Source organism: Poromitra crassiceps (assembly GCF_964638095.1).
Source record: "Poromitra crassiceps genome assembly, chromosome: 21".
Classification (NCBI taxonomy): domain Eukaryota; kingdom Metazoa; phylum Chordata; class Actinopteri; order Beryciformes; family Melamphaidae; genus Poromitra; species Poromitra crassiceps.
In genome coordinates, this window is record NC_139638.1 from 9,639,735 (window position 1) to 9,655,926 (window position 16,192).

The following is a 16,192-nucleotide window of genomic DNA, read 5'->3' on the forward strand; positions in this document are numbered from 1 at the left end:
TTAAAAATGACAGCGATCGCAGTTTCACCATCTTGTAATTACTTGTGGGCTTCTGAGCACTCTTTTAACATTCTGATTAAAGTAGAGAAAGACGAAATTGTGTTGTTTGCAGAAGATATTTTTAATAAGAAGAATAGGTAGTCCACTCACCTTAAGTTTTTTGTTTTAATTTAAATAGACAGTTGTAAAAGGGAACATATACAGCATGATGAGTGGTGGTGAATGAGCACTATAGTCAGAAATCACGCTGAGAATCCGTTCCTCACATATTGGAATAGAAGGATGTGTGTATACGTGTGGGTATACTGGCCAGGCATTTTTGCAATAGCTTCATAGTTCAAGAAAATATTGTATGCTTTAAATCTAAAATGGTTCATGGATTACATTCGAATCTAACAAACCTATCAATTTAAAAGTCAAGCACGTTACCGTGGAAACAATTAAGCCTAACCCAAAATCACAAATCAGAATGAGGGGGTCCCCGGTATATTTTCTATCTTGTAAGATAGTATCTTGGTCCTTGGCTGAAAAACATTTGAGAACCTCTGGTGTAGCACATGCAGTGCACGGAGTGTGAAACAGCAAAACGAGACACTGAGACCACAGGAAGTGCCCCTGGGAGAAGATAGGGACTGTTTGTTTGTTTAATGACAGAGACTACATGATACATGTGGCTTACCAATCCAATTTGTAGGAAGGGGTTTTACCTGGAAAATGCAACGGTCAGCACAGTGAAAACTGAAATCACTGTTTTCCAGAAATGGCATTCCAGATGTTTACTGACAATGATCCTCAGTGCTCATCTGAGGCCTTCAGGGCTTCCAGCAAGTCACGGGAATTCAGCCACGAGATGTCCTTGTCCTCACCACGATCCCACAGAACAATGGAAAAGTGGAGTCAGCAGTGAAAACTGCAACAAGGCCAATGGCCGAGGCAGAAAGGGCTGATACAGCGCCTTGCTTAGCCATGCCGGGCCACAGAAATAGGGCATCACATGGCAGAGAGAGCAGCCCCGCAGAGACACACACACAAAACCTGATGCTGATGAGTGAGACATTGCTGACAGCCAGTCATCAGAATGAGCTAGTCAGAGGTCGTCAAGGGAGGAAAGAACGGCATGACGATATCATGGTGAAAGACTTACCCGACCGACACAGATTTCCCCTGGAACTGAACTTAACGTATTTTCCCTGGATACCTCTCCCCTGTGCCAACCCGAACTGAACTGAACTGAACGTATTTTCCCTGGATACCTCTCCCCTGTGCCAACCATCACAAAAGATGAGCCTGTCGCCAGGGTGCGGCAGTGAACATATCTGGGGACCAAACTGGATGACAAACCTAACTTTGAGGCAAACACTGATCATATCTGTAAGAAGCAATCAATCAAAGATTGTTCTTCATGTGGACAATTGTTTTAGCACACGGAGAGGGGACAAGTGTTTTTTTTGTTTGTTTTACTTTCCTTATAATAATGCCAGTTTGGAAATCTTAGCCTTAAGAATAAAGCCCCATTAAGATGTGCCAGAGGATCATAGGCATCCCTCTCCAGGATCTATCTCAGAGAGTGGGAGTCACTTAAACCACATAGGTCATCTCTTTGGACTCCCATAACCTCTTAAACCTGAGGTAACCTCTCAAGCTGCCACCATCTGGCTGCAGATCCGGCTTTACCAGGTATGCGACCAAGAAGTCCAAGAAATATTTGATTCCAGCAGCTATTGAATTTTTGAATGAATTTGTACAAAGCCATACTTAGCTACTGTTGGCCAATGGAATCCAATGAGTTCTGAGCTTATCTCATTAGGTACTGCTATTGCTGTGTGTATTTATTGTTGCATGTGTATGCAATGTTTCTGTTGGAGTAGGCTACAAATTGTGGAAACTATGGTTCTTCGCACAGCGAGACAGGTGCGGAGAGGACCGGGAAGCTGGCAGAGTATACTGTATGTTTTTATCTAAAAATATATAGTTTGGATGATAAAGTGTATAGTTGTGAATCAATGAGTGTGGGATGAATGCATGTCTTCATTCTGCTCCACCATTAAGGTGAATCAAGGCGCAGACTTGCGGCAGACACCCGGTTCTGTTGAAGTGCTCTACTTACAGGACAGTAGATCTCTCTGTGTTGTACTTACAGGACAGTAGATCTCTCTGTGTTGTACTTACAGGACAGTAGATCTCTCTGTGTTGTACTTACAGGACAGTAGATCTCTCTGTGTTGTACTCACAGGACAGTAGATCTCTCTGTGTTGTACTCACAGGACAGTAGATCTCTCTGTGTTGTACTTACAGGACAGTAGATCTCTCTGTGTTGTACTTACAGGACAGTAGATCTCTCTGTGTTGTACTTACAGGACAGTAGATCTCTCTGTGTTGTACTTACAGGACAGTAGATCTCTCTGTGTTGTACTTACAGGACAGTAGATCTCTCTGTGTTGTACTCACAGGACAGTAGATCTCTCTGTGTTGTACTTACAGGACAGTAGATCTCTCTGTGTTGTACTTACAGGACAGTAGATCTCTCTGTGTTGGTACTTACAGGACAGTAGATCTCTCTGTGTTGTACTTACAGGACAGTAGATCTCTCTGTGTTGTACTTACAGGACAGTAGATCTCTCTGTGTTGTACTTACAGGACAGTAGATCTCTCTGTGTTGTACTTACAGGACAGTAGATCTCTCTGTGTTGGTACTTACAGGACAGTAGATCTCTCTGTGGTGTACTTACAGGACAGTAGATCTCTCTGTGTTGTACTTACAGGACAGTAGATCTCTCTGTGTTGTACTTACAGGACAGTAGATCTCTCTGTGTTGTACTTACAGGACAGTAGATATCTCTGTGTTGTACTTACAGGACAGTAGATCACTCTGTGTTGTACTTACAGGACAGTAGATATCTCTGTGTTGTACTTACAGGACAGTAGATCTCTCTGTGTTGTACTTACAGGACAGTAGATATCTCTGTGTTGTACTTACAGGACAGTAGATCTCTCTGTGTTGTACTTACAGGACAGTAGATATCTCTGTGTTGTACTTACAGGACAGTAGATCTCTCTGTGTTGTACTTACAGGACAGTAGATCTCTCTGTGTTGTACTTACAGGACAGTAGATATCTCTGTGTTGTACTTACAGGACAGTAGATCTCTCTGTGTTGTACTTACAGGACAGTAGATATCTCTGTGTTGTACTTACAGGACAGTAGATCTCTCTGTGTTGTACTTACAGGACAGTAGATATCTCTGTGTTGTACTTACAGGACAGTAGATCTCTCTGTGTTGTACTTACAGGACAGTAGATCTCTCTGTGTTGTACTTACAGGACAGTAGATCTCTCTGTGTTGTACTTACAGGACAGTAGATCTCTCTGTGTTGTACTTACAGGACAGTGGATCTGTTTTCAGGAAGGTCCAGCAGGACGGGTGGCTCATCTGTCTGGGAGGGGTTGCCTGGTCGATTGGTGTGGGACACGGAGTCTCTGACCCCTAGGAAGGATATGGGGTCAAAGGTCAAGTCAAATAAACCTACAATGAAGGCAATAACATTCTGCTGATTCTGAATTTGTTTATTATATTCCCCAGTGCTTTCCTCATTGCTGATTTCTATTTCTCTCTCTGTTTCTGTGTTCTCTTTCTCAGACCAGTTCTTCCCCTCACCTCACAGTTCTTTCTCTCACCTCACAGTTCTTTCCTCCAATTCTCTCTTTATGATCATGGTTATCAACCCTTATCACAGAGCGGTGCGATAAGGTCATACGTCATAAAGACGGCCAATTAAGTCCCTCCTGACTCCCACTGATGCTTTAATTAAATCAATAACCTTCCTGTATAGAACTCATCAGCTGCTGCTTGCTGGGATGGGAGGCCTCAGCGCCCTCTGGCTGCTGGGCTCATCTTTACACCACCAACCAAATTCACATTCACTTTTATTGCCACAGTAGGTCATCAGATTACATACGTATTACATAAGGAATTTGACTTAATGTAATATTGAAGCGTAGTGGTTGCATCAATATTGAGAGGACAAAACAATACAGAAAGACAATCACGCACGCACGCACGCACGCGCACACACACACACACACACACACACACACACACACACACACACACATACATAGAGAAAGGTGTGTGTATGTTCGTCCATACCGTAGAGTTGCCAGACGCGGACCTTGTCTTCATAGGGCAGGTCATACTTCAGGGGGTCTCACACACACAGACACATACACATATAGAGAGGTGTGTGGGTGTTGCTCCATACCGTAGAGTTGCCAGACGCGGACCTTGTCTTCATAGGGCAGGTCATACTTCAGGGGGTCTCCCACTGGACCCTGGTAGTACGGTCGCATGATGGACTCGATGGCTGAAGTATGGACCAAGCCGATGGCATGACCAAATTCATGAACTGCAACCGCAAACAGATCCATCCCGTGGGAGTCTGAGCAAGACGGGGAGAGAGAGAGAGAGAGAGAGATAATTGGATACAAAGATTTAACTGACAACAGAACACAGCATGATGGAAAGCGCTATAACAACAGAATGCAGAAAATGTCAAGAGAGGGAAATGAAATGAATGAAAGTAGCTGTGATGCAGTACATTAAATCATCGCTAAATGAAATGAGCCTTTGGTCGTGAGTGAACGTGCTTGTTCCCAAAGAGAAAGAGCGAAGGAGGGAGAGACAATTTGTCTACGTTTACTGAGAGAAAACAGTAAGTACCAATCAGACCGTTTCAATTGGATGCTATTTGTTAACACTTGTAGATTACGTGGCCATCATGCATGTTCTTTTTGATTTGATTGATTTGGTTTGATCCTAAAATATCAAAACAATGCATGTGACCCCAGAACAAAGCACAATAACCTGTTACGTAAAAACACGAATTCCCACTGTGGTCCACGGTACAATAACTTATACAAAGACAGTCAAACAATCATAGGAAAAACATAGCACTAGCTGAACTCTCTAAATGTGGTCCTTTTTAAACATAATAGTGCCTAGTGATGTAAGGGTTTGCATGTATTACCCTTTTTTCACCTCATCTCCGTATCATGCAAGGTAAGAGGTGTGACAGACAGACAGCTCTGGAGGCTGAAGCATGTGTTGTAGTGTGATAACTATGGTAATACCTGAGTCCCTGGGCTGCCCATCAAAACCTGTGTGCAGAAACACAACTAAAGAGACTGCGAGCTATCGAAGCACATTTCTCTCTTTGTTAAGCTAAAAGAAAAAGCCTCCAAAACCTCCTTGTCTCGCTCTCCTAAGCAAGACAAAACCTGTGGCTTAGTGCTGGCGTGTCACGCCAAGCTCGCTTAGTGTCCCTTGGTGGGAAGGGCTCAGGTCTGCATGCAGTTAACCTGAGGTTGTCCAAGATCTCAACATCTCAAGACAACGGCGAGGACGTGCGCTCATGGTCACAGTGGCCACCTGGGATGTTCAGAAGACGGGGAGGAAGGGTGGATGAAAGGAAGGATTGAGAGAACTAGAGGTTGAGAAGAAAGCAGGCATCATGTCATCTTATTCACAGTCTCTCCATCCCTCTCATTTCTGAGAGATGAGACCGAATGTCTGTGGACAAAGTGAGAGCTCGGAGGTTGAGGTGGATGAAGCAGATTGATTTAGGAAGGGTCCCATGGTAGAGATGGATAGAGAGAGACACAGAGAGGGTCCCATGGTAGAGATGGATAGAGAGAGACACAGAGAGGGTCCCATGGTAGAGATGGATAGAGAGAGACACAGAGAGGGTCCCATGGTAGAGATGGATAGAGAGGGACACAGAGAAGAGTGGCCGTTAATCAAATGCCCTTATTTGTAATGAGCGAGTGCTTTGTGCAGCTAGAACAGCCAGTGAGCCGTCCAGTAGCGATCAATCAAGCCAAGTCATATCATCTTATGGTGCCAGGGACCATAAAACCATCAGTCACTGGACCTCTTCACTGTCCCTGCTTGTTCCAGTCCCCCAAAAAGCCTGAATGTCCTTTTGAAAGACTTGTGCTGGCCCACTTCAAAAACATCACAGACTCCCTTGCTGGACTTCTCGTTGGAGATACAGTATTTTGATACTTTTTCTATGGTGTTTCCTCAAAGTCTTGGTGGTATTTTGGAGGATTTTTTTTTTTTTTACATTTTTTTAAATCAATTCTCAAATGGTCAAAAATGGTTAAATCTTGCACCAAATCCCTGTAACAAATTGTATCAAGCAAAAAAATAATTGCTGCAACAACTTATGAGACATAATTGAGCATGGGGATGACCATTCTATACTTCATCATATAATTCTATCATAATGTTCCAAGCCCAAAACAGGGAATGGTCTCTCCGCCGGCCGCCCTGTTACAACCATATTATTATTGAAACATTTTCACGCTATTGCATCCATAAAACAGAGTTGATAATGCTGTATCGAAGAGTATGGCCGTTCCTTTGTGAATCCACTACGTTGCAAATTTAAAGGCCATTGAAAGGAAGTTGCTGCATATTGTACATAACCTGCAACACTTGAAGTTAATTTGTTGTAGATAGCCGCTGTATCTATGATTTCAGACTCTTTGGTTCGAGACTCTTTGGTTCACACAGAGCCTCTAAAGCTCCAGGTAGACTTGATTTATGACATCGTGACATACAATGATGTAAAGTGCACCTCAAGCTCTGATCCAGTATGTAACCAGCATAGCCTCCAGCACTCGGTGTCAAACTTTGATGAGAATGCTGTACCAAAGATGGAAAGAAGCAGGAGCAAAGCTAGCCCAGGTTGGAGAGGATAGCCCAGGGCTACCCTTTCCAACGGACCCAAATCCTCAAAGTAGTGTGGTCTAGCATTTCTCAAGCTTATGGAAGCCCTGGGAGGCAAGTGAGAAAAACAAATCTGGTGATCTATTTTCTAAGTCTCTTCTAAATTGTTTTCTCTCCTGTGTTTAAGAACAGGTGAAAAAAAGGTTTTGCCAGGATAATCTTTCTAAATTCCTTATCTATCTCCCCACCCCCTCATTTTTCAGACAGACAGACAGACAGACAGAGAGACAGACAGACACACTTTGCATTCTTGCTTTTAGTCTTATAAAGATGGCAGCTCCGACCGAGAAATGTTTCTCTTGCTTTTTTGGACTAATTCGACTTTTTTTCAGGTGAATTACAACTTAAATAACATATACAGTAATAAACATAATAAACAGTGGTAGATAGATACTGGTTGCAGATGATGGCACAATTCAAATTCCATACACTTCATATCTGAAATTGAGTCCGTTGAACCGAATATTAAATTGTTTGGGAGGAGAAGTAACTGAAAAGTAGATTATATTTGTGAGTTTTGAGCACTCTACTGGACTATGTTTAATTAAGCAGATAGTCAATTCTCCCCTTGGCATTGTCAAACCCATTGGGACTGTCTGCATTCTGCTACTATTGCTATTTGTCCTATCTGGATGCTACTACAGTGTTGTTTTCTATTCTTGTGTCTGGATGAAGCTACTACAGTGCTGTTTTCTGTTTTGCTCCCCTCTCTGTTTCACAGTGTGTTTGCTTCACAGTGTGTTTGTATCACAGTGTGTTTGTTTCACAGTGTGTTTGTTTCACAGTGTGTTTGTTTCACAGTGTGTTTGTTTCACAGTGTGTTTGTTTCACAGTGTGTTTGTCTCACAGTGTGTTTGTATCACAGTGTGTTTGTTTCACAGTGTGTTTGTTTCACAGTGTGTTTGTTTCACAGTGTGTTTGCTTCACAGTGTGTTTGTTTCACAGTGTGTTTGTTTCACAGTGTGTTTGTTTCACAGTGTGTTTGTTTCACAGTGTGTTTGTTTCACAGTGTGTTTGTTTCACAGTGTGTTTGTCTCACAGTGTGTTTGTCTCACAGTGTGTTTGTCTCACAGTGTGTTTGTTTCACAGTGTGTTTGTTTCACAGTGTGTTTGTTTCACAGTGTGTTTGTTTCACAGTGTGTTTCACAGTGTGTTTGTTTCACAGTGTGTTTGTTTCACAGTGTGTTTGTTTCACAGTGTGTTTGACAGTGTGTTTGTTTCACAGTGTGTTTGTTTCACAGTGTGTTTGTCTCACAGTGTGTTTGTTTCACAGTGTGTTTGTTTCACAGTGTGTTTGTTTCACAGTGTGTTTGTTTCACAGTGTGTTTGTTTCACAGTGTGTTTGTCTCACAGTGTGTTTGTCTCACAGTGTGTTTGTCTCACAGTGTGTTTGTTTTACATTGTGTTTGTTTCACAGTGTGTTTGTTTCACAGTGTGTTTGTCTCACAGTGTGTTTGTTTCACAGTGTGTTTGTCTCACAGTGTGTTTGTATCACAGTGTGTTTGTATCACAGTGTGTTTGTTTCACAGTGTGTTTGCTTCACAGTGTGTTTGTTTCACAGTGTGTTTGTTTCACAGTGTGTTTGTTTCACAGTGTGTTTGCTTCACAGTGTGTTTGTTTCACAGTGTGTTTGTCTCACAGTGTGTTTGTTTCACAGTGTGTTTGTATACTTCATGGCTGTCTGCTCTATTGCAGTTTTTCTGTTACAACTTAAACCTGTTTTGTCCTGCTCACCCTGGGAATGTGGGGCTGTTCTATCTGAAGGACCTAGCACAAAGAAATGATCTATCATTATGATATTTTATGATATGCAATATGATCTGACAGCAGGTTTATATGAATGAGAACAGAAAGCAGTAATGTCTCTCTAAGACAGGGGTGGCCAAACTACGGCCCGCAGGCCAACTGCGGCCCGCTGCCCGTTTTTAACATGTTCACTGCCAATGACGTATTACTCCGTCCAAAAAAATCCAACGGTTGACTGCCACTGACGTATTACTCCGTCAAAAAAATGATTTTTTTTTTTTGACCGTGGGATGTGCATCTAACCCTTTTACATCTCTTATATAATTATTGGAGCCACCGAACGTTTACAACCCATTCCACCGACCCACTAAGTGGCGACAGTGCTCTCCTGACTAGAGGAAGGCAAGCAAAAAGCAGCCATTCTCATGAAAATGGATTGGCGAAAACGCTTTCGTTTTCGCGCTGATTGCTGGCGATGCGGGATTGCAAATTTGCATAATAGATTACAGGTGGAACACACTTTGAAACACGCAGCATAAATATGACCAGAATCGCAAAAGCTTCATCAAAGCTCTCAACCAAAACTCCAAGAAGCGAGCGAGTCCATCCAGACTTCCTCAAACAGCGGCCGCGCAGACAGGCAGCAGCAGCAGCAAAGCAGTGAGACTGGTGACAAGCTTGTGACACGGCCGCTGCAGCCAAGAAGAACGCCCACGGAGGGAGGAGTTGGAAGCAGAGGGGGGTTTCCTGCTGTTATGGAGGAAATTACTGTTCAAAACTATTGTTTAGATGTCTGACGTCTTACTGATGCCAAAAATGAATGGTTAAAGTGACTGTTCTATCGAATTTCACAAAAAGCCGTTTATCTCTGAATAATTTTTCTGACGCTGAAACCATGCTGTATTCAACTGCTAATGCTTACATAACTACTAACTCTACAAACTAACTCTTTTAGACAGAGAAAGCACACATTCTATTAGTTCTTTTGAGATATTGTGTGTTCACAAAATCTTAGCAGAAAAGAATCCTCGGGTCTTGAAAGATGAGCCAGAATCCTCAAAAAAACCCTCTGGCAGAACCTACCTACAGTAAAAAAAAAACGTCTGGAATTTAGCACACAAAAAAAACGTTTGTCCGTTTTTCTGTTTTAAAGTTTAAAGCGGAAAACGGAAACGGAAAAACAAAAAAATAAAGAAAAATAAACGGCGGGGCAGGTGGGGGGGGGGAACGATTGGGTTATACTTAAGCACCCTGACCTGGTCTATTTATTTTTAAACATTTTTAATACTGAATGAATGTTTAATACTAATGTTATGTTAAATTATCTGTCTTAACCTGTTGGCACAGGAAAAGAACATTTGAAAACATACAGAAATACCCATTGTAATAGGTGAGCAGCACATCAATAAACTATGTGTCATATATTTATTTAGGTAGAAATTAATTTTTTGATGGCACAAGGGTTTTCTGGTCCAATTTTTTTTGCCGCGAAAACTGCTGCGCTTAATATTGTTTGGCCCACGACTCCTATAATTTTTCTGTATGCGGCACTCAACCAAAAGAGTTTGGACACCCCTGCTTTAAGACACCCTGTCATTATCCACTCTGCCTCACATTTGTTGTCTAATAAGTGTCTCCAGTGTTTCCCTTGCTCACTTAAACAGTACACACACTAGGGGTGTCAAAAATAATCGATTATAAGATGCATCGCGATGGGGACCTGCACGATTCTGCATCGATTCACAAATGTCAAAAATCGATTATAAAAAAATAAAAAAATAAAAAAATAATGGCCTGGTAAATGGCCTGCATTTATATAGCGCTTTTATCCAAAGCGCTTTACAATCAGTAGGTAGTCTACATTCACCCATTCATACACCGATGGCAGCAGGCTGCCACGCAGGGTGCCTACACACCATCGGGAGCAAGGAGGGTTAAGTGTCTTGCCCAAGGACACAACGACAGCAGCTGGGAGGGAGCGGGGATCCGCCAACCCTTGCGTCATTGGCCGACCCGCTCTACCTCCTGAGCTAAAGCCGATTATATTATATAATAATAATATAATCAAATAAAATATAATGGAAGTACATGCAGTTGTTTATTTTAATTATGGATGATAATACAATGCAATTCTAAATGCACTTTTATTTTAAAAGTAGCCACACAGTGAGAAAAAAGAAAGTGAGGAAAAAAAATCATGTATTCGGGAAAAAAGTGACGCATCGATTTAAGATGCATCGAGATGCATCGATAATCGTTATCGAATCGAATCGTAGCCCTCTGAATCGTAATCGAATCGAATCGTGAGCCCAGTGAAGATTCACAGCCCTAACACACACACACACACACACACACACACACAAACAGTGTACAGTTACATGTATAAGTACACAGTACACACACACACACACACACACACACACACACACACACACACACGCACAAACAGTTTACACTACAGTTACATGTATAAGTACACAGTACACACACACACACACACACACACGCGCGTGCAAATAGATGCATACACACAAAGACACACAGATACACACAGAAAAACTGTGAATGTCATGAAAAATACACCTGCTTAATGAGGCTTTTGATTTAGTCATAGTAATCAGTCAGCAGGCCGCCGCCCACCAGTGGAGTGATAATTAATAGGAGCAATCTGCAGCCTGTCAAAGCAAAAACCACAATTCCACACCTGCACGTATTTGACCTCACCAACAAGACCCCGCCTCTCATGTACGCAGAGGGATATCTGAACTATTAATCTAACAGCATGGCTGATCTGGTTCGCTAAACAGGACGCTAAATATTCCGCTAGCTGGGCTGTTTTCCAAATGAAAAGGTTCATTTGGACACTAATGATGCATATCACAGGACGGCCCTGGAGGACCAGGATTTAAGGTCCTGCTGAGAACAATGAAGAAGGGGGAGGAGAGTTGGCAAAAGCAATTACTCAGCTACCTATATAAGGTCTGATAAGGTCCATTCTTCTTAAGAAGCTTATATTGCTCCACAATCTGCTGAAGCACCAACATTCACTGCTTCTGGGCTGACCTGACCTTTCCAGCTTCTCAAGAGATTATTAGGCTGTTGAAAAGGTTGCTAAGAACAACAATTTAGGAATGCGATACCTTTGTAGGAACATACAGTAGCTAAGCCAGACGGGACTTCAAGTCTCCGGTCTTACAAGCAAGACAACACAAACAAGCGGTGATATCTACATTAGGGTTGGCACGATGGACGATGGCATCGACCATCGTGATTGGCCGACCCCCCATCGACCTCTGAGCCTTCTACATCGGATTATCTGTTCGAAATAAATTTGCCTGGCTCTGTGCAGTAGCTAGTAGCCTGCCTGTCGGTCTCATGAAGAGCTCAGCTGTCCTGCTGTTAACGTGCATTGCAGCGAGGGATGGCATCAATGACGATGCCATCGTTCAAGACGATGTTTCACCGTAAAACAATCACGATGGATATTTTGGTGACATCGCACAACCCTAATCTACATCGGCGTGCACGATGCTTAGACTATATCTTAGTTAGAGACGAGCTGATGTTGAGCAGATGAGCAGACTGTGAGACTGCAGCACGGTGGTGCCCGACAGACAGAGTGTGACGTGAAGAACTGTTTAATTAACTTCCTTCCCTCTCTGCCTCAGTGCTCCAGTCTGTTAGTCTCAGTCTGCTAGTCCACAAAGAGAAAGGTCTGTTAGTCTCAGTCTGCTAGTCCACAAAGAGAAAGGGCAAAGTCAGAAGGCAAAGCATTACAATTAGGAGGTGGGTTAACAACCCTCCAAGCCAAAGCACAGAAGAAGAGGGATGAACACTTTGGGGGGCTGATTAGTCAAGAAAAGACCTTTTTAAAGACATTATTGAGATGAGTCTTCTTCTAAGTAGAAGAGGTCTCTGCTTGTTTTACAGGTGAAATGTACCGTATGGATTTCACTCATGAATCATTCACGATCAGTGTGGATGAATGAAGTGACCTTGAAGAGAGAAAAAGTGATAATAAATGTAAATATTCCTAGCAATACAGCAACATCCATCTTTTCACTCTCGTCTCTTAAAACAGCAGCCTGGCTGTCATGCGCAGTGATAGATGTAAGGTGGAGTTAAGGCTGTTAGACACCAAGTGTGATGTGAATACACAGCATGACATTGTGATGCGAATGTTGACCCACCTGTCAATCACTGCAACAGATGTGGAAGCTCATTTCAGAAAGATCGAGAAAAAAATAAACACTGCAATGACGCTCAGGGAAACTTCGCCATTGCTATGACTGATATAGGTTCGAAAAATATTATTGATGTGCAAATTAATCCCCCCCCCCCCTTTAGGCTGGTAAAATTAGCATAATCTTTAAAAAAATATATATTTTTTTTTTACTGGTAGGATTTTATAAAAAGTTGTTAGGATTAGGGTTTTTACATGTATTTTTTTCCCTATTATTTTGTGTTTTTTTTTTATTATTATTTTCTACTGTATCTATCTGTTTTATTCTTTTTGTAAGCCCCTGTGTATAATACCTGGCTGACATTTTTGTAGTAGCTTACTGACTAATAGATGTTATTATTACCTATAACTCTATGTGCTATAAAAAATATATATCTCGTTTATTACTTGGTTGGAAGCAGGCGATGGTGATATAGAGAGAAATAGATAGTGGTCATACAGACGGGTCAACCCTCTGACACCCCTCTGTGTCCCACTTCATTTTTCTCTCTTCTCCACACATCCATCTGCTGGCTCCTTCACCTCCCTGTTCCCATTAACCCACACCTCTGCAGCTGTCTGGCCTCTGCTGCCGCCTGCTGGTGGGAGGTCTAATTGGAGCAGATTGAGCTGCTGTCCTGTAACATATGGTTCACAGCCTTGACGGGGCAGAGGCGGGAGACGCGGGGCAGGTTCTGACCCCATCACACACTCAGCAGCTCGGCTAGTCTGCCTCACACCCACACACCCTCTCCACCCGCTAGCCGCTATAACAAACATCTTTCATACTGGGGTTTTCATCTCAAATGTGAGGTGCAAATGTCATGGAGGATCATATCTTTATCTATGCCCGTCCTGTGGAGATTAAAATGCAAATCAGAGGTAAAAAAAGAAGTCACCCATTTCTAATAACCTGATATAATGTTTGAATATGAGCTTATCTGTTTGACATAGAGATGAAAGTGCACCCTAAAACATAATTAATATGTTCTTCTTGATAGAGTGCAGTGGAGGGGGGGGCAGACCCGTTGCTCGGATCACAGCCATTTTCAAACTTGACCTTCATTTGTATGTCAATTACACACAAGTTTTGTGACTGAATCTTGGATGGTTTTGAAGCTATCGCGTTTGCAGACAGACAGACAGACAAACAGACAGACAGACAGGCAGACAGACAGGCAGACAGGCAGATAGACAGACAGACAAGTATCGATACAGTATCGGGAAATAAAATATCGCGATATATTGCCGTATCGATGATATTGCCCAGCCCTACTATTTAACCCAGGCAACACAGAGTGCATTGCTAGCACAGTATACTATATTCATTATTCCAATGAATAGTAATGCCAGTTTGGCAGCTGGCATTCTAGTTTTGGGTGTATCAGCCTCAGACTGCGGCAACTGTTTTCATGCTGTCTTCCTTGTCTTTAATTATTCCAAAGACTCTTCATCTTTTAGCCTCGTTTGGAAGGCTGTCAGAGATGTTTTGGTCCACATGTTTTTCAGAGCATCCCTCTCTCCCTCCCTCACTCTCTCCCTCTCTCACTCTCTCCCCCTCTCCCTCTCTCTCTCCCTCCCTCTCTCTCTCTCTCTCTCCCTCCCTCACTCTCTCCCCCTCTCCCTCCCTCTCTCCCTCTCTCTCTCCCTCTCTCTCTCTCTCTCTCCCTCCCTCCCTCTCTCCCTCCCTCTCTCCCTCCCTCACTCTCTCTCTCTCTCTCTCTCTCTCCCTCCCTCTCTCTCTCTCTCTCTCCCTCCCTCACTCTCTCCCCCTCTCCCTCCCTCTCCCTCCCTCCCTTACTCTCTCTCCCTTTCTCCCTCTCTCTCCCTCCCTCCCTTACTCTCTCTCCCTTTCTCCCTCCCTCTCTCTCTCTCTTTCTCTCTCCCTCCCTCCCTTACTCTCTCTCCCTTTCTCCCTCTCTCTCCCTCCCTCCCTTACTCTCTCTCCCTTTCTCCCTCCCTCTCTCTCTCTCTTTCTCTCTCTCTCCCTCCCTTACTCTCTCTCCCTTTCTCCCTCTCTCTCCCTCCCTCCCTTACTCTCTCTCCCTTTGTCCCTCCCTCTCTCTCTCTCTTTCTCTCTCTCTCCCTCCCTTACTCTCTCTCCCTTACTCCCTCTCCCTCCCTCCGTCTCTCCCTCCCTCTCTCTCTCCCTCCCTCCCTCCCTCTCTCCCTCACCTAATGTCTTTTTGAAAAAGGAAGGGTAACAGTGAGAAAGGGAACGATGATTCAACATCAGATCCAGAAGAAAAAAGCTTATTTCGTATTTGATGCGTTACCAAGCTGTCAAAGATTTAAGGCTATTTCTGATAAAGACTCGTTCATTTGAGAAAGGCAGAGCTGCAGTCACTTGAAAGCCACTTTGCTCTCTCTGGGTGGGAGCTGTTTGTAAATGAAAGATGAATGCTATTTGGCCACATCCATTTGATCTACTTGCTCAAATCTGTGAAGAAAAGACTTTCACTTTGGCACCGGCCAAACGCAGCCCATATATGCAACTGGCCTAAATGTAATCAAAACAAAGTGGGGTTGGTAATTACACAGTCACAGGTTAACAATGATGTGTTTAAAAACAGATTAAAATGCTGGTCCTTATTATAATAATCAGCCTTGGGTCTATATCAAACAAAACAAGTATTTCCCCCTGCTTGTAGATTCCCAAAAGCTGTAATGCTGGATAAATTAATGATGGAACTAAAGTAGTCACAAACTGCCTGAGGTTCTTGTCGCCTCATCTCGACAATGAAGTCAACTTGGAGAAACATTGATGCTTATTTATACATGCATGTCCTGGATGCTGCCTTCAAGGGCTGTTGAAAATCCCACAGTTAGGAGTTGAGTGACATGAATAACCCAAATGGGTAAATGTGACTTGCACATCTGACATATTAGGAGACAAAATCGAAACCATGTCTACATACTTATGTAACAATGAACTGAAAATACTACACAAGCAACGGACAGTTTAACCAGAGGACATTTTAACCAGAGGACAGTTTAACCAGAGGACAGTTTACCCAGAGGACAGTTTAACCAGAGGACAGTTTAACCAGAGGACAGTTTACCCAGAGGACAGTTTAACCAGAGGACAGTTTAACCAGAGGACAGTTTACCCAGAGGACAGTTTAACCAGAGGACAGTTTAACCAGAGGACAGTTTAACCAGAGGACAGTTTCACCAGAGGACAGTTTACCCAGAGGACAGTTTAACCAGAGGACAGTTTAACCAGAGGACAATTTAACCAGAGGACAGTTTAACCAGAGCTGCAGAGCTGACAGATTGTTGTGAAAATGTGAGAAAGAAGAAACGAGACATTCCTTCCTACTTTCAACCCAGTGTGATAAGACAATGTGTTCAAGTGAATTTAATTTGTTTCAGTGAAGCAGCGCCGTTCTGAGTGAAGCTGCTGCTGTATTTTCTTTCATCAGTTATTTTATA

The 16,192-nt window shown here is 42.9% G+C and overlaps 1 protein-coding gene across 1 annotated transcript in view; it reads right to left on the minus strand.

Moving 5' to 3' along the window:
* LOC310795508 (matrix metalloproteinase-17-like) overlaps positions 1–16,192 on the minus strand; it is a gene marked incomplete at its 5' end in the record, with an annotated part of 137,671 nt that overhangs the window by 27,731 nt on the left and 93,748 nt on the right. The window contains 2 exons of the mRNA XM_083657572.1: positions 3,381–3,483; positions 4,259–4,435. Of these exons, the coding sequence (XP_083513698.1) occupies positions 3,381–3,483; positions 4,259–4,435 (280 nt within the window). The remainder of the gene's footprint in view (positions 1–3,380; positions 3,484–4,258; positions 4,436–16,192) is intronic.